Raw genomic sequence first — 18775 nt, 5'->3', positions numbered from 1 at the left:
TTAATGGTCATCAAAAAAAGATGCACAACTGAAAGGTTTTTATATTCATTTTATTTATTAGTTCACCGTTCCCTTTAATGACATTACTTTTTAGAACCAAGCATGAAAATATACATTTCTTCAAAAACATTTAGATAAAAACCGTTTTCATTCATATAGTGTAAATTTACAAAGTACTGTCCCTTTAAAAAAATGAGTCGAATCACAATGAACCTCAGCCGACCGTGAAATACAACCACACAGTTCACACAGGCTTACTGTACAGTCTGCCAGGCAAAGCCATACAAAGCAGATAACCAAAGTCATTTGAGCTTTAGTCAACACCGACCGCCGGGCTGTGGGACGATTCACTGGGCTGAAATGCTCATTTGTGATTTGATAAGTCGGAGAGGAGTTGGCTAAAACACACAGATGTAGGATAAGGCAAAGGAAATAACACTGTAATTCCATAATGGCCAGTCTGACAGACTGAAGTATACTCAACTACACACACACACACACACACTCTCACACACACGTATTCAAGCCACAGTCCAAGTTATTCTGTCAGCTTGGATTTCAGCCATCATTTTTAAATACTGATTGCAGGAAATGATGCACATCTGGAATGTTAACGCCATGATGGAGAGGAAATGGGACATTGTTGCTCAACACACATTATAAGGTCAGCTACTGGGCCAATGTATTCAGCACCTCAACTGCCCCGTACAGTAGCTTAATTATGAGTGTGTAACTTATAGATCTATTCCCTCTCTGAGATCAGAAGAGCTTATTAAATCCGTGGTACATTTGTAATCAAGGATACAGATTTGTACTCAAAAAGAATAAGATCTAGCGGTTAGGTCACATGAACACATCAACTTCACTAAAGCCTTAGAGAAAATCTGCTCAGGTCAGTATTACATTTCTGTGATGCTTTGTGACTGTGGACCTCGAATGTGAATTTAAAATGGAGTTGATTAGACTTGTTGATAAGGAGCGTTACAAGAATAACTTAGAATACATTACCTCATTTAAAAACACCCACAAAATGCTAAATCTTAAATGCCATTTTCACCTTCAAAAGTAGATAAATAACACAGCAACAGCATTATGTAACAACATGTACCAATTCTAAAGGTGCAAAAACCCAATTAGCAAATTATCCTTCCTCTGGTCGCATTAAATCCAAAATATACACAGCAGGCCAGTTCTTTCTCCCTTTTCAAGAAATGAAATGTCAGTAGCCTCGGTCCACACAGTGTTACAACGCCAAGTTTCTCAGTCATTCAAGCTATGCCAAAGAATGCTCTCCTAATGTTGCACTACGGGCAAAACGGCAGCAGGCACAGACACAGCTCTGTAGCGACAATTAAAGCTTTGGCAAAAATGCCATTCCTGGCACTATATCGTCAGGAGGGAATGCCAGACATTACCCTTAAAGAAAGGAGCTTTCTCCTGCATTAGTCTGGTTTCCTCAACAGGGCCAAGGAATGCTGGTCAGGGATTTCTCATTATGTATGCCACTCAATTTTTTCCCAGGAGGACATATTTGCGATTCTTTTTGCCAACAGAAACGACTTGTCAGCTTAGCTATGGTTTGAAATAAACAAACACTCCTTTTCAGACTGTGTTCTAGACATGCTGAGTTGGCTCGAGCAATGATAAGTCCCTCAAGGCACTGATGCTAAAAAGTGGCTGTTGACTGGCAAGAAATATCCAATACGAAAAATGATGGGTGTATGTATGATAATAATAACCTTGAGGCAATGGACGTTATCGACATGTCAAATTGGGCCGGGCAATGATAAGCCCCACTAGGCACTAATGCAGAAAACCTTTACAGTTTTCACCTGCCTGCACCCATTTGTGTGACAGGAGACACAGCCTGGTAATCTAATGTCAAGGCCTAAGACTATAACAGCAACTTAATGACTACCTATTATGTCCCCTGATATATGAGGATATCATGGTCAGCTGGAGATGAGCTGTTCTGGCTCTGATTCATTATAGTTAAATGTGTTGTGTGAGCAGTAGGGTAAGCACCATTTAGTGAGTTGCTGCTGGTGGTGTGTCTGTACTGAAAAGAGCAAAGTCCATCCTGGGATTTGCACTGAGCTTGAACGGCAACATCTCCCACCTACTTCAGAGAAATGATGCATCCCATTGCAGGACTGCTCCACTCACAGAAGAGGGGTGCTGAGGGACGTGGTTGGTGAATGGGTCGGGGAGTGGTGCCTGCGGCGCTTGGTTGGCTGGTGGTAAGTGGAGTTGCTGCCACAGTCTATGTAGTGATAGGCTTCCAGGCTGTTCTGGGCCGTTCGCACCATGTAAGAGGTTTTCACCGAGGTCCTGGGAGCAGAGAACACAATACAGAAACCAAGCAGTCAGATACAAGGCTGCATAAGTAAGGGAAATTATCTATAGGCGGAAAGTGGAAAGGAGCTCATAGTTCATGCTGAATGCCAAAAAATACATCTATATACAGTATATGGGTGTTTTTAAATTGACCTGACAAAGATCCACCATGGATTCAAATGTCTGATTTTCCAATAAACTTAGCCCATGGGGGAAATTTTGCGCCTGTCCTAATATCTATAAACTCCAAGTTGCATTACTGTAGAAAAAGTGATTCCAGTAAATTCCAGAACACTAAACGATGGTTATTTTGTCAAATCTACATGGCAACAAATAATGACAGGCAGTTCCAAAAATGGCAAGTATTGCTAACAGTTTTATAAAAGCAATTATGACCTTGAGACAGTGGTTTATTGGGCAATATTGTCACTTGGCGTTGCCTAACAACACCCATGACAAAACTGCACGTCCACTGTCACTTGGTTACGGGCTGATAAGAAAAGACAATGGTGATTAAAATAAAACAGATGGAAAGAGAGAAACAGAAAACAGGATGAAGAAGTAGAATGAAGCTCCTTCTCAAAATAAAGAGATACTTACTGCATGAATACGACAATGTTGTGGACTTTGATGCTGGGCATGGTGCAGAAGGCGCTACAAACACACAAAGCAGAACAGGTTAAGAATGTAACACTGGATTATGGACTTTCTGTAAGTCTTGTAAACAAACTCTTGGACGTGAATATTGTCAGTGTCCTGCAAAAACCTCATAACTCCAATTTTCTCTTTGTGTAACTTATATGTAACTTTGTTCCCCATGCAGAGAAACTCTTTCTTTGGCTCCAAGTGAAACCACTGAGGATGCACTCCACAAAGAAAAATCCATGGATATATTTTGGAAATACTAGGTTTCTGTAGAACACTGATAAGATGTTTGGACAAAATGAGACGTTCAAAGTCTAGCCAGAGTAAAGATAAATAACACTTACTAAACGTAGGAGGCGCTGCTACCAATCTCCACACTGACAGTGTAGTTCACCTGCAGAGGACCGACATGTTACCAACACAACCCTCCTGTGTTATCTGCAGCTGAAACGGTAGTTACTTACAGTAATGGCCATTACGTAAGAGATATTTTATCAGCAGTAAGATGAAGCATGAAGCAATGTAAACAAGGGTTTGCCTATGAAGCATGATCCTGTGATATGCCTCAAGACACTTTACTAAGCTCGGGTGGCATGAAATACCCAATTGAACTGTACAAAAACACTGCAGGGTAGCTGATGAAACTCTCCACATCATTGAAAGTGTGTTACATGTTGTTACACTCAAGTGTGAAAGTATTGAGCCTTTAGCAACAGAGTTGCATCACAGTCTTCATGCAGAGGAGCAAGCAGCTCACGCCCAAAACAATCCATCATACAGAAACCACATCCTGTAGCAGGCCTACCCATGTTCTTCTGAGGGTGACACCTTGGTTTGTACTGTATATTGAACTCTCTACCAGGAAGCACTAAGGTGTTTGTGTTATTTTGTAGGGTTAAGAAGTAGGCTCTATGTCAGTGTACAGTAAATGTGTATAACTCTGTACCTGTCCCTGGCCGAGTGGCTGGATGGTGATGATGTTGTCTAACTGCTGAGTCCCTATCACCGTCTTCATGTAAAGGACCTGGCAGCTCAAGCTCTGCACCAGCACCGTGAAGAAGTTGGGGTTGCTGAAGTTCAGCGTGCTCTGAGGGAAAGACATGTAATTAGTCTCAAAGGTACACAGTGAATTAAAAAGGAGATTCAACATTAAAGCTGCACTAGGCAAGATTTTTATGTAAAAATACACATGCGATCACTGGATATGAAATCTTCTCCTCGCACAGGAAGAGCCGAATCAAAACATTTAACTGTCTCCTAAACAGCAGTTAGCGAGCCCGTTGTCCAGAGAAAGCTGGTATCACCAACCACATTTATAAGTAGCAAACATTCAGAGGCAGAAAGTTTAACATGATTCACATGGTGAACCATAGATCCCTGCCAACTGGATTGCTTGCTTACCATTTCTGATAAAACTGAGTTAAACTTCTACCAGCATGCAAATCTAAAATTTGACTGAATTTGTTTCAGGGTGCAGGCACAAGGTACGTAAAGGTGTACTGTGTGTATGGGAGAAAACCTACCGTCATGTTCATTAGGACCCTCATGTTGGAGTGGTCGAACTTCACCGTCACCGAGCGTATCCCATCATCCACCACAACCACGGAGCGGGGGAAGAGGAAGAAGGCCACGAGCGAAGACGCCAGGAGACACAACACAGCTGACATGACAACATACAGCTTCCTAGGAAACAGGAATGCAGGATCTTTTTTAGTTTGCTGTGGATCATACAAAGAGCTTACACACACTTGGATCAATATTACTAAAGTTTTAAGTCCTCAATGGCATGCAACAGCCATTACATTAATATTGAATTAGCAATTCAATTTGAATAAAGTAGTGCAAAAGACTCTGTACAGTGGAGCGGTGACTACAGAGTCATGTAGAGTGCAAGTGAGGGTGAAAGTATGGAAGTACAAATATGAGAATTATTTAATCCATGAATGAATTCATAAATCAATCAATTTCTCTGGGAAATAACACACCGAAAACAAAGATAACAGCATAAATCAGATCTTTCCAGCACCAAGGAGGCCTGATCCATATAAGCTGATACTAGGGATGGCTACTTACGTTCTCTGGGGCTGCAGCCTTTGGTCACTGTATGGGATCAGCGCAACCAGCTCATTCACTTGACCTGTCAGGAAGGAGATACACAGCAGATTAGGTGATGAAGGTCACTTACAGGCTTCATCGATGTTTCCCCTCAGAATTCTTTTCTTGGAGGCATGGAGGCAAGCCTCTGAAACTGCATTTCAGCAGGTCAGTGTGACACTAAATCTCTCCCTTGAATACAACACAAATACAAATGCAGTGTTATTAGGAGGGTGACAGATGATCTAGGCAGGGCGGTTCTCCCAGCCTATTCCAGAAGTTACATTTGAGACTTTTTGAGACCTTTTTAATGCGGGTTGGGATGAAATATAAGACCAATCTCACAATTGTAATGAACATGCAACATTAACATAAAAATGGAAACGACTGCAGACCAAACCAAACATAAATCTGTGTGACAGGGTTCTCCAGGAAGACAACGCATCACAAAACTAAACATTTTAAAGACTTCTAAGACTGAATTTCAAGATTTAAAATGTTATTTTTTAGCTATATTCAAGACCTTTGAGGCCTTGAGTGTACATAAATTGACTTTTCCCAGGAACTGTACACACCCTTCTATTCAATGGTGATCTATTTTGTCTCAAGTTGTACTCAGCTACACCTACTGTAAAAACTTGACATACTGACTGATCTTCAGATTCACCTGAGGGGATGCGTCCAGTGCCTTGACATGTTGGACAGGTTATGCTGTCCCTGCCAGTGAACTCCACGTAAGGGAACTGGGCTATGTCCTCCCGTCTGTCCAGACCGTCCAAAGAGTCATCATCGGAGTCTCTGTCCCCTCTCTGCCGCCCAGACCCCTGGCTGTCCGGGAGGAGCACCAGGCTGCTGCCGCTGCGAGACCAGCGACTCCCCATGACGGATGAACTCGTCGCTCAAGCCAGCTTTTCCCTCCGACAACCGACTATCTGTATGCAACCACTTGCCTGGAAAAGGTTAAGAGAGTTAGCTCGATGAGACCGGGGCATGCACCCAAAATAAAATATGTGTAGTTAGCGAATTGTCTCAGGAGCAATAGGTCAGCTGAAACTGGCAGAGAAAGACCTCGTGTCTGTCAATAAAATGTGAGAATCACTGAAGCGCTAATCTAACTTAAGTAAGTCAGCTGACAGAGACATAAGTTAGTTACAATGTTGTTTTTCAGGGTGCGTCACGTTTGAGTAACGTTAGCCAGCTAACGTTAGTAGCTCGTTAACTGATAAGCTAGGTAGTTAGCTAACCGAAGTCAGCTATTTACAGTGGTTGTAACTAACTGTAACGTTATCTACCTTAAATACTCAACGTGTTCTTACCTTTTAGACCAAAAAAGCCAATGTCGCCATCACAAATACGTATTTATTTCTGTAAATGCATAGTTGCGGCAGCATCAATCACACCTCACTGTCCTCTGCCACATCTGAGTTTACATTCGTGTTGTGCTGCCTTCATGTGCCTTCATGTGTTTTCATGTGCTCTGTGTACATTCCCAATTCTAGCTGGCCGAGTTGTAAGTACAACTTCAGGACGCATTCAGGTGCTCGCTTATAATGTTTTTTAGTGACTGTTAGTATATTTTAGAGAAGTGGCAAAACAAAGCGCAGAAAATGCGCACCATTCATGTAATTGAATTTATTAGCCACACGTTGTTGTACTTTTGCTACCATTACGTTTACCATCAGTTGTTGACACGTCACATCACGGCAAATCTGCTGTCAAAGCAAATCACACCCAGTCATATTTACCAATTTTCTTCTTTATTGGGTCGTTCATGTGCGCTCAAGCCGACAATATTATATTTCCGACAGATTATGAATGCAGCATTGTCGCACCTGCCTCTTCGTTGGTTGATAAGAAGTGAGTGATACCAGCGGGGTGCTCGCTGCTGCCACCTGCTGTTATGGCTGCAGACACGCCAATACACAGTGGACTCAACACAACACAAAAAAACACTCATAAATTAGGCCAATATCAAAACATTTGGAAGTTTATTCAAACTTAGTTTAACTTCATAAGCTTCCAGAAGCTTCCATTTCCATCTTCATTATTCTTCCTCCTTCATTGTTCCACCTTCCTGCTTGCAGGTTTTCCTGAGGGAAAACACACCTCCACCTGTGGAATGTAATAAAAACCATTCAACAGTGGGAATGAATTTTAAATAGTTTGCTGTTATATGAGTAGAGTCTGTGTGTATGTGTGTTCAAGTGAAACCACATACATTGTCATTATTACTCAGTTGGAGTGTTGAGCCAGCCTCCTCTTCAGCTCAGCATTCTCTCTCTGCAGCACTTTATTCTAAATAACAGTGAGAAGAATTAGAAAGAGGCGATAACTGCTTAGAAATATACTACAGGGCTCATGACTAAACTGATTTAGACTCATTGCCATTTGAAAAGGTGCATTAATTAATGCAGAAGTAATTTAAATAGATGGCTAAATTGAAAGAGAATTGACCAATACAGTGCTGTTCAATGGATATTTCAACCAACCTTATGCCTGAGTGCCTCCACTATCAGGTCTCGTCCTCCTCCTCTGAGCTTCTCCTCTTTTTTTGAAGCTCGGAAAGCATCTCCAATCACTGAGACCAGCACGTGAGACTGAGGAGAGATTTGGACGCCTGAGACCTTGTAAGCCTGAATATCTCACTTGGCTAGGGCACAATATTCCCTTTTGATTGGTAAATGGCTGGTTTCCAATGTGGGTGTCACTGGTTCCCTGGTCTATCCTATCAAAGAAATAACTATAATATTCCTATAGGGACTCATAGTGTGTCTGTGGTGCTCAATAGTGAGTTTATAGTGACATTATTGTACTGAATGCTATTTTTATCTCCTATGGTATAATATTCCCATAATATTACAATTCTATAATGTCATATTATTACACTAATTCCTATAGAGATTTACAGTTTTGCTGTGATATTTGTATGTAATCGACTATAGGCCTTTTCAATGGAGCTTTGGAGAAAGCCTGTCTAGAGAGAAGGACAGTATAACATCAAACCATATGAATATGTTTTTGCAGGTTGCGTCTTGTTGTGATGGTTGTCATACTCACAAATTTCTTGCTCTGGAACAGATAACAGTGATACATGTCTGCTGCAGGGTGCTTGGCCACGAAGCCGAAGACTTTGGGCGTGGAGGGCAGAACGGCACAGAAGGAAACGGTGGAGAGAGGGCAACTGTACAACATATACTGAGGAGGAGAGGAGAGGAGAGATGAGGTGAAAACTCAATAACTACTATATCAGGTTATACAATAAAAAGTGCCATCCACTTCTGTCACACACCTTGGTTTTGTTTTCCAGGATGTCTATCCCACTCATGGACAGGAAGAGATGGACTTTGCTCTTCTTCTGCGCTTTATCGGTGGAGTCTCTGTCTGGTGTCTAGGGGATGAGATGGGAAGAGAGAGGGGCTGCATCACATTCTCTTCTAATGTAACCTGACAATATTTGTTTAACTCTTGTCAGCCAACATATAGAGGAAAATATCATTCTTTCTATTGAACAAGTAGCATGGTGTTTCCATACTGGGCCTTCTGTGGGCGGTTTAGTTTCCCACTGAAATACAAGCACAGTCCACCCAGTCCAGTGTGTAGGAGTGATGACACTATCCCTGCCAGCACTCTTTGATAGTGGCTCAGTACAAAATCTATTTGGGTATCTTATTGCCAAGTGTTTGACACATCCATTCTGAGCAAAACTATGTGAAAGATCTACTCAAGATCTACAAGCAAGGGCTAAAAATCTCCTTGGTAACTAAAAGATGACGGTAACCTCTGACCGTCAAGCTCTGAGCTGCTTCCTCCAGGATCTGCATACCATCTGGACGGACCACCTCCACTCGCCCAAGAAACTACAGCTCAGAGGGAGAGACGCACACAAAGCAAAATGGGAAAATAAGGTGCTGAAAACATGCCTGAGCATCACATCATGCGGGTCCACAGCCAAAGACAGCCCCGACATGACAGATGAGAATGATGTCACATAAAGAACAGCAATTTGTAAACCTCAAGAAACACATCCAGAAATCAGTGAGAGATTTATGGTGCTACAGTACATGAAAGGTTCATGACCCGATGACAAAATCGAAACAAAGGTACAATATGGTTGGCTTGCAGTAACTTTAATCACAGGTATCTAAACTTTTAACCAACTTGCTGCTTATAGAATGAGATTTTGATGTTTTTACCTTTACTGCAAAGGAGATCTCATTGTCTTCGTCAGAAACATCACTCATCTTGAGGCTTGTGTCAGTCAGTCTGTCAGAGAAGCGTCTTGGATAAGCATGGACAGATAACACAGGAATTGTTTCAAGTACTTTAATTCAACAATAATGGTTCATCTTACCTTTTTATACTTCCACTACACCGAGTCACTTTCTTTTCCCATTACAAATGGATGGGTGTAAAGTCTATGGAGTTAATCAGTAACTGCCACGTCTTCCTTATTGCCCTTTATCGGATAGCCTGGGCGCCTGAGAGTTTCATCAAGATAGGACTTTTGAAGACCTTTCAATGGCAGTAATGATGACAGTAATATAAGACCAATTTCACCACAGGAATGAATGTGAAAATTAAAAAAAAAAATAACTGCAGTCTCATTAGAAAAGCAGTGCACTAAGAAACCACATTCTCAAGACCTTTAAAGCTTCATTTTAGACTTAACGGCTGTATTTAACAGTACTGAATGATTTAAAAGGCCTGAATATAGATACATTTTAATAGTTTTTCTGAACATGCTGACACAGCATGTGGCTTACTTCATAATAGCAATTTGAGGAGGGTGAAGGGGGTTTGTCATTCACCTGTTACCATGAATTATTAAAAGCATCCCCAGTGTTTGGATTTTAGGCTAAATATCACTTTAAAATTGAACTAAATCACCCATTTTATTAGACATTTACTGAACACAACTGAGGCAGGAATGTAACATTATGCTCTGATTAGAAATGAGGACTAACTGATAAACTCTATTTTTAATTTCTAGGCATTTATTTGACTAATCACTGAAATAAAAACACAAAAAATGAGTTTCCATATCCATTGTTTTGAATATTTATTGTTTACAGTGAGTGCCACTTTATCAATGCTCAGTCATATATATATACTTGCAAGTACATACAGACATGTCAATGTTTCAGTTATATGCTCGTGAACAGCATTACAGTCAACAATGACTTAAAGCAACAATGGTGGAAAATGATGATGCAATGTATAGATAATGCAAAGCCCAAAACAGACAATTTAAAATACCCCAGGTAATTTTCAAGACATATTTGTGAAGTATAATAATAAACTTTACCTCAATGTCATTCAAAACTTATCAATCGATGCCTGTTCCACAGAAGAGATGCAGGTTTTGTTCTTATCGCAGAGATGAGGAAAACACAGTATCGAAGAGCCAATGAATTTAGAAGTCAGACAGTAAATTCACTCAATGTTACACAAGACACCCAACTCCTCTGAAACAATTCATAACCTTGACTTATTATTAATGATCCCCAAATGTTGGAAATAAACTTGTATCTGCATGTAACCAGCGGTTCATTTCCACTACAGAAACTACTAAGTGCCAAGGAAACGGATCAAGAAATGTAGCTGCTGATTCTGAATGTAGTATTAAACTGACATGCTCTATTATTATCTGTCTGCTTTGGGCTCAGTATTGCCGCAGAGAGAGGAGAGATAGTGACAGACAGATTCGACTGACAGGTGGTCAGTCTGTGAGGTGGACTGCAGACAGGCGAGAGAACACAGTGATCCCTTTTTCAAATGTGCTTCATGTGAATGAGAGGGAGTGGAGAAAGGAGGAGGAACGGCTGAGATGAATGAGAACATCGCCATCCGTCCAGATAGAGATAGACAGCGTAGAGCCGGCGTTCACTACAGGGGGAGAACCCGCAAAACTGACCCCAGATCAATGTCTATACAGTTCTGCGAGAGGCTCTACTGCGTCTATTTCTATCTGAGAGGGAGGTGAAGCGACACTGCAGCGCCCCGATAGCGCACTGGAGCCTTAAGAGTCGTTGACGGACATGTTCTCCACGGCGCTCGGCAGGCCCTGGTCTCCTCCTCCCTGCTTCTTCTTCTTCCCCCCTCCTTCCTGCTGTTTCTTGGCCTTCTTGGACGTCTCCTGGTCGATGGGGGCAGGCTTCACGAACTTGATAATCTCCGTCAGACCTGGAGGAAGAAGTAGGGGGGAAGAATGAACTGAAGGAACTTCAAAACAAAGAGCCAGAAAACAGTCCTAGGAGAATGTATTCAAAATCAAAGAGGGTCTGAGGTTGTGATGGACTTGATACCAAGTAGTGCTTTGGTTTTGTATTTTTCTAACCATAAAAGGTCCGTTGTGAAATTTTTATAAACACCCAACATGACTGCAAATGTATAGTTTATCCAAATCATTTGGAGTATAAATGCTCTACATCAAATTAAAGTAAAAAACAAGAACAAGAAACAAGTGTCAAGAACTCTCAAACAACAATGCTCAAATATACTTATACTGTCTTAATGAGATGTGAAAACATCTGTCAGCTGAAAACGTATGTACTTATACAGTTCTTCATCAGAAGTTCAATTAGTGTCACATTAGCTGCACATTTTAGAGCCACTGAAGTCCACATTCAGACAGACTTGTGGACATAACAGTGAACAAAGGGATGCCAGTGAAGACAGTTAAAAGGTGTGAGAACGCTGCAGAAGGCTTCAGCATGAAGCACGTTTGTTGCTCTCTGATAATTGCTACGCATTACAAGCATGTTGACTATTTCAAAGTCGGGACATTCCTGTGCTGAATACAGTTATGCAAGCCGGGGAAAGAAATATCTGGACTGAACAAACAACTAGCATGAACATGAAGGAGACACTTGGACATGCATGAATATTATTACTACTTTTCATGACACCTTCATGTTTACACTAGTTGTTGTTAAGAGTAACGTCATGCTTCCATGATTTCATCACGCATTATTCACACTTTTTCTAGCCGCTGCGCACACTGGATGTGAAGCCACTAGCAGAGCTTACCAGGGGGCATGAAGTCCCTGAGCTTCTCTGGAATGACGATGCCTTCTTCGGTCTGGTAGTTCTCCAGGATGGCGCACATCACGCGTGTGGTGGCGCACATGGTTGCGTTCAGCATGTGCACAAAGTCTGCCTGCATAACATACAGAGAGAGGAAGTGTGTACAGAGCATGCAACTATAGGATGAAAATGTCATGTCCCGAGTCGCTCTTTTCCCAAAGGGCCATGTTTAGTTGAGTATAAAACCTTTATCTATGCAAGTTGTGACACTGAGGGATCTGGAACTATCTGAAGTCTCCACTGATTTGTTTTTACTTAATGGAAATATTTTTTAAGCATCATTACTCAAATCTCTGCTTACTGGCTGGAATTGTATTTGCTGCCCGACAACAATAGCTTCTTGAATATTCCATGAGGACGCATTAGCATCTCTCGGGGCTTGGGTCTAGATGGATGGTCTCACCTTGTCCATCATCTTCTTGGTCTGCCCGTAGCGGATGCGGAGGCGTCTGGCCTGGTAGTCGGTGCAGTTGGAGCAGGAGACCAGCTCTCTGAAGGCACCAGAGCCAGGGAACCAGGCCTCCAGGTCCAGCTTCTTACTGGCTGCATAATTTAGGGCACCTAAAAAGACAGACAGGAGGGTGTAGTGAGTTTATAAGATGGACTGGTCTTAACACAGGCACTAGATACTCTGCTCCAACAGTAGCTGGTGATTAAGTAGTAAGTCATGAGAGGTCGTGCTTTATAGTGACACATAATTGTACTATAAAAAACATGAACAAACAAAAAAAAAAAACCCCCACAAAAGTTCAATAAATCTTATGTTTTACTGATGGTAATCACATAATAATAAAATATCCTACCACCAAGTAATAATAATTCTTGAACAGTAGCTAAACAAAATGGTTGGGGCAACACATAAGTGTCAATATGGGTGTTGATTTTCAGTTAGGTCATCAGTATTTAAATTAAGACTTATACAGTCACAGGTAAGCGTATGTCAGGTGCTTTGCAACAGCTTCGAACAAGACTCAAAACTGAGAACCATTTATTTTCATAAGATCTAATAATCAAGACGAAATGATCAGTAGCCACTATGTAATTGTTTGGCTCAACAGCTGAAAAAGTGTGTCTGTGTGTGTGAGACCTACCAGAGACAATGTTGACGATGCGATAAGGAATTCCTAGAGACTGGTAGAACTCCTCTGCCGTCTCGATCATCTCATCGAACATCTCCCATGATTTGTTGTCATGGGGAGAGGCATAAACAAACTGCTCAATCTGAGGGGCGAGGGAGCAGGGACCAGGAGAGAAAACTGCTTAGATTTTATGATCAAATGCAGCACATGCATCATAAGGCAGACCGAAAAAATATCATCTCCCAGGGATTTTAATGAGGTCTGTATTTTATTGCATTTAAAACTAACTAAATCACAAAAGCTGCACATCAAAACTGCATCAAAACTGCGGAACATCTGCATTTATTTATTTGAATTCTAACTGTATTATCATTACTTAGATTGAAATTGTAATCTGTTTCACTACTTGTTACTGGGAAAAGTAGTAAGATGATTTATAGTATAGTCCAGCGACTGACCTTCTCGAACTGGTGCACCCTGAAGATCCCGCGGGTGTCTCGCCCGTGGGAGCCCACCTCCTGTCTGAAGCAGGTGGAGAAGCCGGCATAGCGGATGGGCAGGTCCTCGGGCTTGAGCCACTCTTCCCTCAGGAAGGCTGCGATGGGCTGCTCCGAGGTGGCGATCAGGTACTTCTCGTCGATGGAGTTGTCGTCTGACTTCTCGCTGCTCTTGCCGATGACCTGAGAGAGACGCACGCGGGGGATGTGATCAGGACGGCACACAAAGAAAAAGGGGGAACAGTGGGCAAAATGCAGGAAAACGGGAATCCCTGTTCAAAATGAATGAGAGTTTTGCATTCAAAAAGCCTGAAATGAAAATAGTAATAACAATTGAGCGGCAACATCGAAAGAAAAAGAATCAGCACATAATTTCAGAGTTCTCACATTTTCCATTTTGTACCATCACTTCTTAAATGGATTGAAGGATTGTGATTTTACTTTATATGTAAAATGAACACTTAACCACTACTAAGACTATGTAAAATGTACAGTGATGCATTTCAGGTCTGAACAGCAGTTCTTTGCTTGGGCCAGCAGGTGGTGCAGCCACAGAGGCCCAATCTATTGCTTTGTCTCTGCCTGAACCGGTGCGGGTCTTATGACTATGTTGGCCTATGTCACGAGCCTCATCATCTGTGGCCAAAATATGCCAATGTCTTCTTATCTTCTTAATCTGGCCTGATAGGGCTGGAAAAACTGGAAGTGAAAACCCAAGAACAAATCTTTCCAGACTTGATGGCTCCAATAGAGCTTGTCTATTCCTCCCTAGAGCTTTTTTTGTAGGCAGTAATAACCCTCTTCTCAGATAACCCCTTGATGTGAACTTTTGGCTTTAAAGTCATCATCCAAAGAACATATCCTCCGCAATCTATAAAACTGTCTCAATGCAAGACCCCGCTTCAAAAGGCACTGGATGAAAGCTACTGGCACTCAACACAGTATTTCTATCTGTCGGCTTTGTATAAGTAAGTAGTAGTAGACAGTTTGGGGCCTTCCATATAATGTAAAATCCAGAAAATTAAACCAAGTATAACTAGAGGTCACATTAAAACTAAGAGTGGGTCATAAATGGTTAATACATACTTTGAACTCCTCTAGTTTATCTGAATCAGCACTAAAGATCTAGGCCATCATCATGTGGGATATTATTCTACAGGAATTGGATAAGAGCCTCAGTACCTTGTAAAGCTCGTCGTCGAACTGGCTGAGCTGGGCGACTTCCTGCATGACCTCTTTCCTCATGAAGAAGGGCGTGTAGAGCATGGTGTACTTCTTGCTGTAGAGGATCCTCAGGGCGTAATTGATCAGGGCCTGCTCCAGGAACACCAGAGGCCCCTGAAGACCAGAGAGGAGAGGGAATGGATTGAGCAAGTGGTTTCTTCAACTGCAGGAACCTAAAGCGGGTCATGGACCTACTTTTGGCGGGTCTCTACATGGTGTGGCAAGAGGTCAAATCAAGGGTGACAGATGAAGTTTGGGTCATTTGGGTCCCGGGCAGTGAAAAATGTCTCAGAACCCTGATTTATCCTCCTTCCATTGACAGATGTGTTTTGTAACCTTTTCAGGCCCTTGATAAATGTACCTTTATTTATTTGCTGCATTATTTTCAATACGCTCTACTGGTGATTACTTGTATTATCTTCATTACTCTCCATTGTCTTCCATCAATCTCTTATTGTCTGCTGCAAAAATCCCATTTACTTTCGGGATCATTAGTTTTGTCTAGTCTAATCTCAACAAATGAGACATACTGTATGTATCTATCAAAAGATGAAACTTGAACCCTTGTAGACATTTACTTCCATTTCTTCTCTATAATCACATTAAAATTCTGGCTTGTGAGGACAGTTTTGCACTTGCTTCATCTGAAAACTTAGGTACAGCTACACTGTATACAAGAACTATTAGTTATGCACAGTAAAGAAAACATACGCAGTTGTGTTTGTGTGTTTAAAGATCCATCAATGGATGAGGCGAGGGTGTGAGTGAAAGAAAAAATGAACTGGAGAAACACCGTTAACGTGTATGCAAATGCTTCCCTGTGCATATGTATGCAAGTGTGTGTCAGAGCCTCTATGGGACCTTACCTTCAAGAAGTAGCCTCTGCTCCCAGCCACCACGGCTCCCTTCTCTCCATCGAAGCCATCGATCATGACCACCAGGTCAACGTGGGAGTACTTCTTCTGGGCGCTGCAGTCGCCCCAGGTACGCTCCACCTTGTTGTCCACGTCCTGCCAGGAGAGAACAGGGAACAGAACATTAGCAACAGAACACACACAACCTCATGTGAATGAAGCAGGAGAGAGTGAATTTGATCTATTTGTATGTATATGTAATTTAAATGTGTAATTAACATGTAATTCTGTCACTACTCGATGTATGATGCAGTAGCAGCAATTTACATGACAAGGCATTACTTTTTTCATGTAATTGAGATACAACTAGTAAAACCACCTTGTCCTGTGTACTGGAAGTGTAACAGTAATTGATAATGACTTAAGGTGTGTATGCAGGGATGTGATAACATGTTGGGGAAAAAAAGGAAGAACGAAATAAATTAAATGAAACAAACAACAGGCAATTGCCAATTGAAATGAATGAAAGTCTAACCCAAACAACCTGAGATACACAGAAAAATCACATTTCAATTCCATACTTTTCAGACCTGAAATTATTGTCTGGATTTGATATTCTGGTCATTCAGTATGATGTATGCTGATAGTGGCTAAACAATATGTCAGTTAGGCCATATCACATTATTGCTGAAGATCGTTCTTCACAATTCTTCACAAGATCGTTCTTCTGCTTGGATCAAAGCACCCACCTCATCGTTGCTGATGGGTACAGACGGGTGCAGCAGGTTGCCGATCTCTCTCAGGTACTCGAAGCGCTCCGCCTCCAGCTTTATCCTCTCGCTGTCGGTCTTCTCCACGGCCTCGTCCACCAACAAACGCACCTTCTTGATCTGGGTTACTGTCAAGGGCTGAGACAGAGGAAGAGATACAGGGAAAATCAATCACAAGAAGTAAGGAGAGGAAAAGAATCAAATGACAAACTTTGTAGGCATCAAGTTGTATCTGTGATCTAATCAAATTCTATGGAAATGAATTTCTTCTTCATTGATTTAACAACATGCAAACGCTACCATACTTAGGTAAGCAGTTAGAGCCGACAGCTTCTTCATGGGCACACACACACACCCACCAGAGAGGGCAAAAACAAACACAAACAAATGCACACTACACACACACACACACACTGCCATACCGATAATGTTTCAGCTGTTAGGGACTCCAGGTTCTGCGCTTCATCAGGTAAAGACTCATCCTCCCCAACTGGTTCCTTCTTCTGCACACACAAAATAAGAAGGTGTTAAAGAAAAAGCAAGTAGACTGCACAACTAATCCAACAAATTCCCTCAAGTCTCTCCATTGTTTACTCTGGCCAGTGGACACAAACTGACGGCCCACCTCCTCCACCTCTTGGTAATGGTATCAGAACACCAATATTTGCTATTGCTGTGTGGACAACAGCCAGCTAAGTCATTTAGTGTGCTGACGCTTTCATACCTTCATCTTCTCCCCAATGCTCTTGCTGCAGAGGTTCTTCGCCTTGTTGAGGTTGTCTGCAGTGAAGCGGCCTGTTAGGATGTTGCAAAAAGTCAGTCAGTGCCTTGATGGAACTGTGCTTGGCTGTTGATTTGAGATGTGATTGTGTGTGTGTGTGTGTGTGTGTGTGTGTGTGTGTGTGTACATATTGCAGTAGCAGGACCATGACACTTGATGACAGGCGTTAACTCTAGTTGCAGCCCACCATCACATCATCAAAGGTTGGGTTTACGATGTAAAAGAAACTGTCTCAAAGTACATCTTTAATGTCACTTAAACAGTTTCAACATTGTGGCCAACAAGTACACTATCATACACGATCTTAATGCCACTGTCTGTACACTGCAGGGCGAGGTTGTCTTGACACGCCACTGGCTGGGATTGCATCAGATTGCACAGTATCTCCTGGCATCGCTAAGCTAAAATAGCTAAACGTCAGTTAACTTTCGTATCCTACATGCAAACAAGGTGATCAGAATGAGCAGTTCGCTAGTACTAAGCACGTTGGATTAGAGAGCTAAAGTTAAGCAGCTACGGTTAACTACAGAGTAACATATGGTTTCGTTTTGATTCAATGAAAGGCGCTAGCTGGGCTAGCATTAGCCCAAATACGTGCCGGTCGGTGTTCTACTGTAGAGAACAAGCCGCAAATTCCATTAAAAAAAATGGCAATTAAATGCTGTCTTGCTTATCGGCAAACATTCACATCTGGCAGAACGTGACTTAAGACCTTTAGCAAATTGTTAGTGCCCAGTGGTAAATTCGGCATACATATGATCCACCAAGCAATAGCTACGTTATTTCATTAAAATGACAACTTTCTGAAATGATTCACAGTGCTCACTATCGTCCACTGCAGGGTGACATACGGTGGTAGAAGAAAACAGTGGGAAGAACAAACTAAGCAATTATTGAAGTTGAAATTTTACTGAAATAAGTGCCGTTTTGTGTATTGGATGGTACCGAACGGGAGACAGGATCCTAAATATTCGTAAAATGTCTTAAGTCATCATTTAAATGGGTTGTATATTTGCCGAACAGCAAGTCAACGTTAAATTGCCAGATTTCTGAACAGAGTTTGGCGTCCCTTCATAGAAGTGAGAGGGCACGTATCGGGGCTATGCTAACATTGGCAGTATTAGCCAGCTTGCTAACACTAGCTACTACAGGAAATGGAAAGGCCTTTTGACACTTACATTTTCTCCACTCAGTATCTGCTGCGACCAGTTTATCAACAAGTGTAACATCTTTAAACCTCTTCCTCTGAGTCTCACGGACGATTTCTGGATCGCCGCCTTTGTCGGTCCGAAACAGGTCCAAATCCAGCACCATCTCTCCACGCTGTCTGTCTGACAAGGGAAGCTCGGGCTCAGAAAACTGATGAATGCTTTGACTGGGGTTGCCAGGCCCCGTCACCAACGAAACT

The 18775-nt window shown here is 41.9% G+C and overlaps 3 protein-coding genes across 4 annotated transcripts; all 3 read right to left on the bottom strand.

Moving 5' to 3' along the window:
* Positions 1–29: 29 nt before the first annotated feature.
* Positions 30–6850, bottom strand: tmem106c (transmembrane protein 106C). Of its 2 annotated transcripts, none has more exons than XM_078288496.1 (8): positions 6822–6850; positions 5744–6026; positions 5056–5119; positions 4506–4665; positions 3929–4069; positions 3327–3376; positions 2938–2991; positions 30–2331 (listed from the first exon to the last, which is right to left on the bottom strand). In XM_078288496.1, exons 2-8 carry the CDS (start codon positions 5955–5957, stop codon positions 2163–2165), a joined length of 852 nt encoding a protein of 283 aa, XP_078144622.1. In that variant the 5' UTR covers positions 5958–6026; positions 6822–6850; the 3' UTR covers positions 30–2162. The 2 variants fall into 2 exon arrangements, with proteins under 2 accessions (XP_078144622.1, XP_071783707.1); XM_071927606.2 differs by lacking the exon at positions 6822–6850 and adding an exon at positions 6393–6508.
* A 251-nt stretch (positions 6851–7101) lies between these two features.
* On the bottom strand, positions 7102–9317 carry LOC139933449 (PTB domain-containing engulfment adapter protein 1). Its single transcript, XM_071927530.2, has 7 exons — positions 9270–9317; positions 8862–8933; positions 8366–8464; positions 8134–8271; positions 7566–7673; positions 7288–7371; positions 7102–7182 (listed from the first exon to the last, which is right to left on the bottom strand). The coding sequence occupies exons 1-6, from the start codon at positions 9315–9317 to the stop codon at positions 7309–7311; spliced, it is 528 nt and encodes a 175-aa protein (XP_071783631.2). The 3' UTR covers positions 7102–7182; positions 7288–7308.
* Positions 9318–10118: 801 nt separating this feature from the next.
* Positions 10119–18710, bottom strand: sars1 (seryl-tRNA synthetase 1). The gene is made up of 11 exons (XM_071927553.2): positions 18546–18710; positions 17311–17381; positions 17009–17089; positions 16566–16724; positions 15829–15972; positions 14921–15076; positions 13700–13921; positions 13254–13383; positions 12566–12723; positions 12106–12235; positions 10119–11259 (listed from the first exon to the last, which is right to left on the bottom strand). The coding sequence occupies exons 1-11, from the start codon at positions 18679–18681 to the stop codon at positions 11096–11098; spliced, it is 1551 nt and encodes a 516-aa protein (XP_071783654.1). The 5' UTR covers positions 18682–18710; the 3' UTR covers positions 10119–11095.
* Between the last annotated feature and the right edge of the window lie 65 nt (positions 18711–18775).

The sequence above is a fragment of the Centroberyx gerrardi genome, chromosome 14 (assembly GCF_048128805.1).
Source record: "Centroberyx gerrardi isolate f3 chromosome 14, fCenGer3.hap1.cur.20231027, whole genome shotgun sequence".
Classification (NCBI taxonomy): domain Eukaryota; kingdom Metazoa; phylum Chordata; class Actinopteri; order Beryciformes; family Berycidae; genus Centroberyx; species Centroberyx gerrardi.
The sequence above is the reverse complement of the archived record's forward strand: the minus strand, read 5'-3'. Positions and strand labels throughout refer to the sequence as shown.

Excerpts from the sequence above, each read along its gene's own strand:
- tmem106c (XM_078288496.1), bottom strand. The coding sequence starts at position 5,957 with ATGGGGAGTCGCTGGTCTCGCAGCGGCAGCAGCCTGGTGCTCCTCCCG. Across the intron at positions 4,070-4,505 it reads GGGTCCTAATGAACATGACG|AGCACGCTGAACTTCAGCAA; the intron begins GTAGGTTTTCTC and ends TCTTTCCCTCAG. Across the intron at positions 3,377-3,928 it reads AGCCACTCGGCCAGGGACAG|GTGAACTACACTGTCAGTGT; the intron begins GTACAGAGTTAT and ends GGTCCTCTGCAG.
- LOC139933449 (XM_071927530.2), bottom strand. The coding sequence starts at position 9,317 with ATGAGTGATGTTTCTGACGAAGACAATGAGATCTCCTTTGCAGTAAAG. Across the intron at positions 7,674-8,133 it reads TGTTCCAGAGCAAGAAATTT|TCTCACGTGCTGGTCTCAGT; the intron begins GTGAGTATGACA and ends ATCTCTCCTCAG. Across the intron at positions 7,372-7,565 it reads TGGAGGCACTCAGGCATAAG|AATAAAGTGCTGCAGAGAGA; the intron begins GTTGGTTGAAAT and ends ACTGTTATTTAG.
- sars1 (XM_071927553.2), bottom strand. The coding sequence starts at position 18,681 with ATGGTGCTGGATTTGGACCTGTTTCGGACCGACAAAGGCGGCGATCCA. Across the intron at positions 15,973-16,565 it reads TACCCATCAGCAACGATGAG|GACGTGGACAACAAGGTGGA; the intron begins GTGGGTGCTTTG and ends CTCTCCTGGCAG. Across the intron at positions 13,922-14,920 it reads TCGACGACGAGCTTTACAAG|GTCATCGGCAAGAGCAGCGA; the intron begins GTACTGAGGCTC and ends CGTCTCTCTCAG.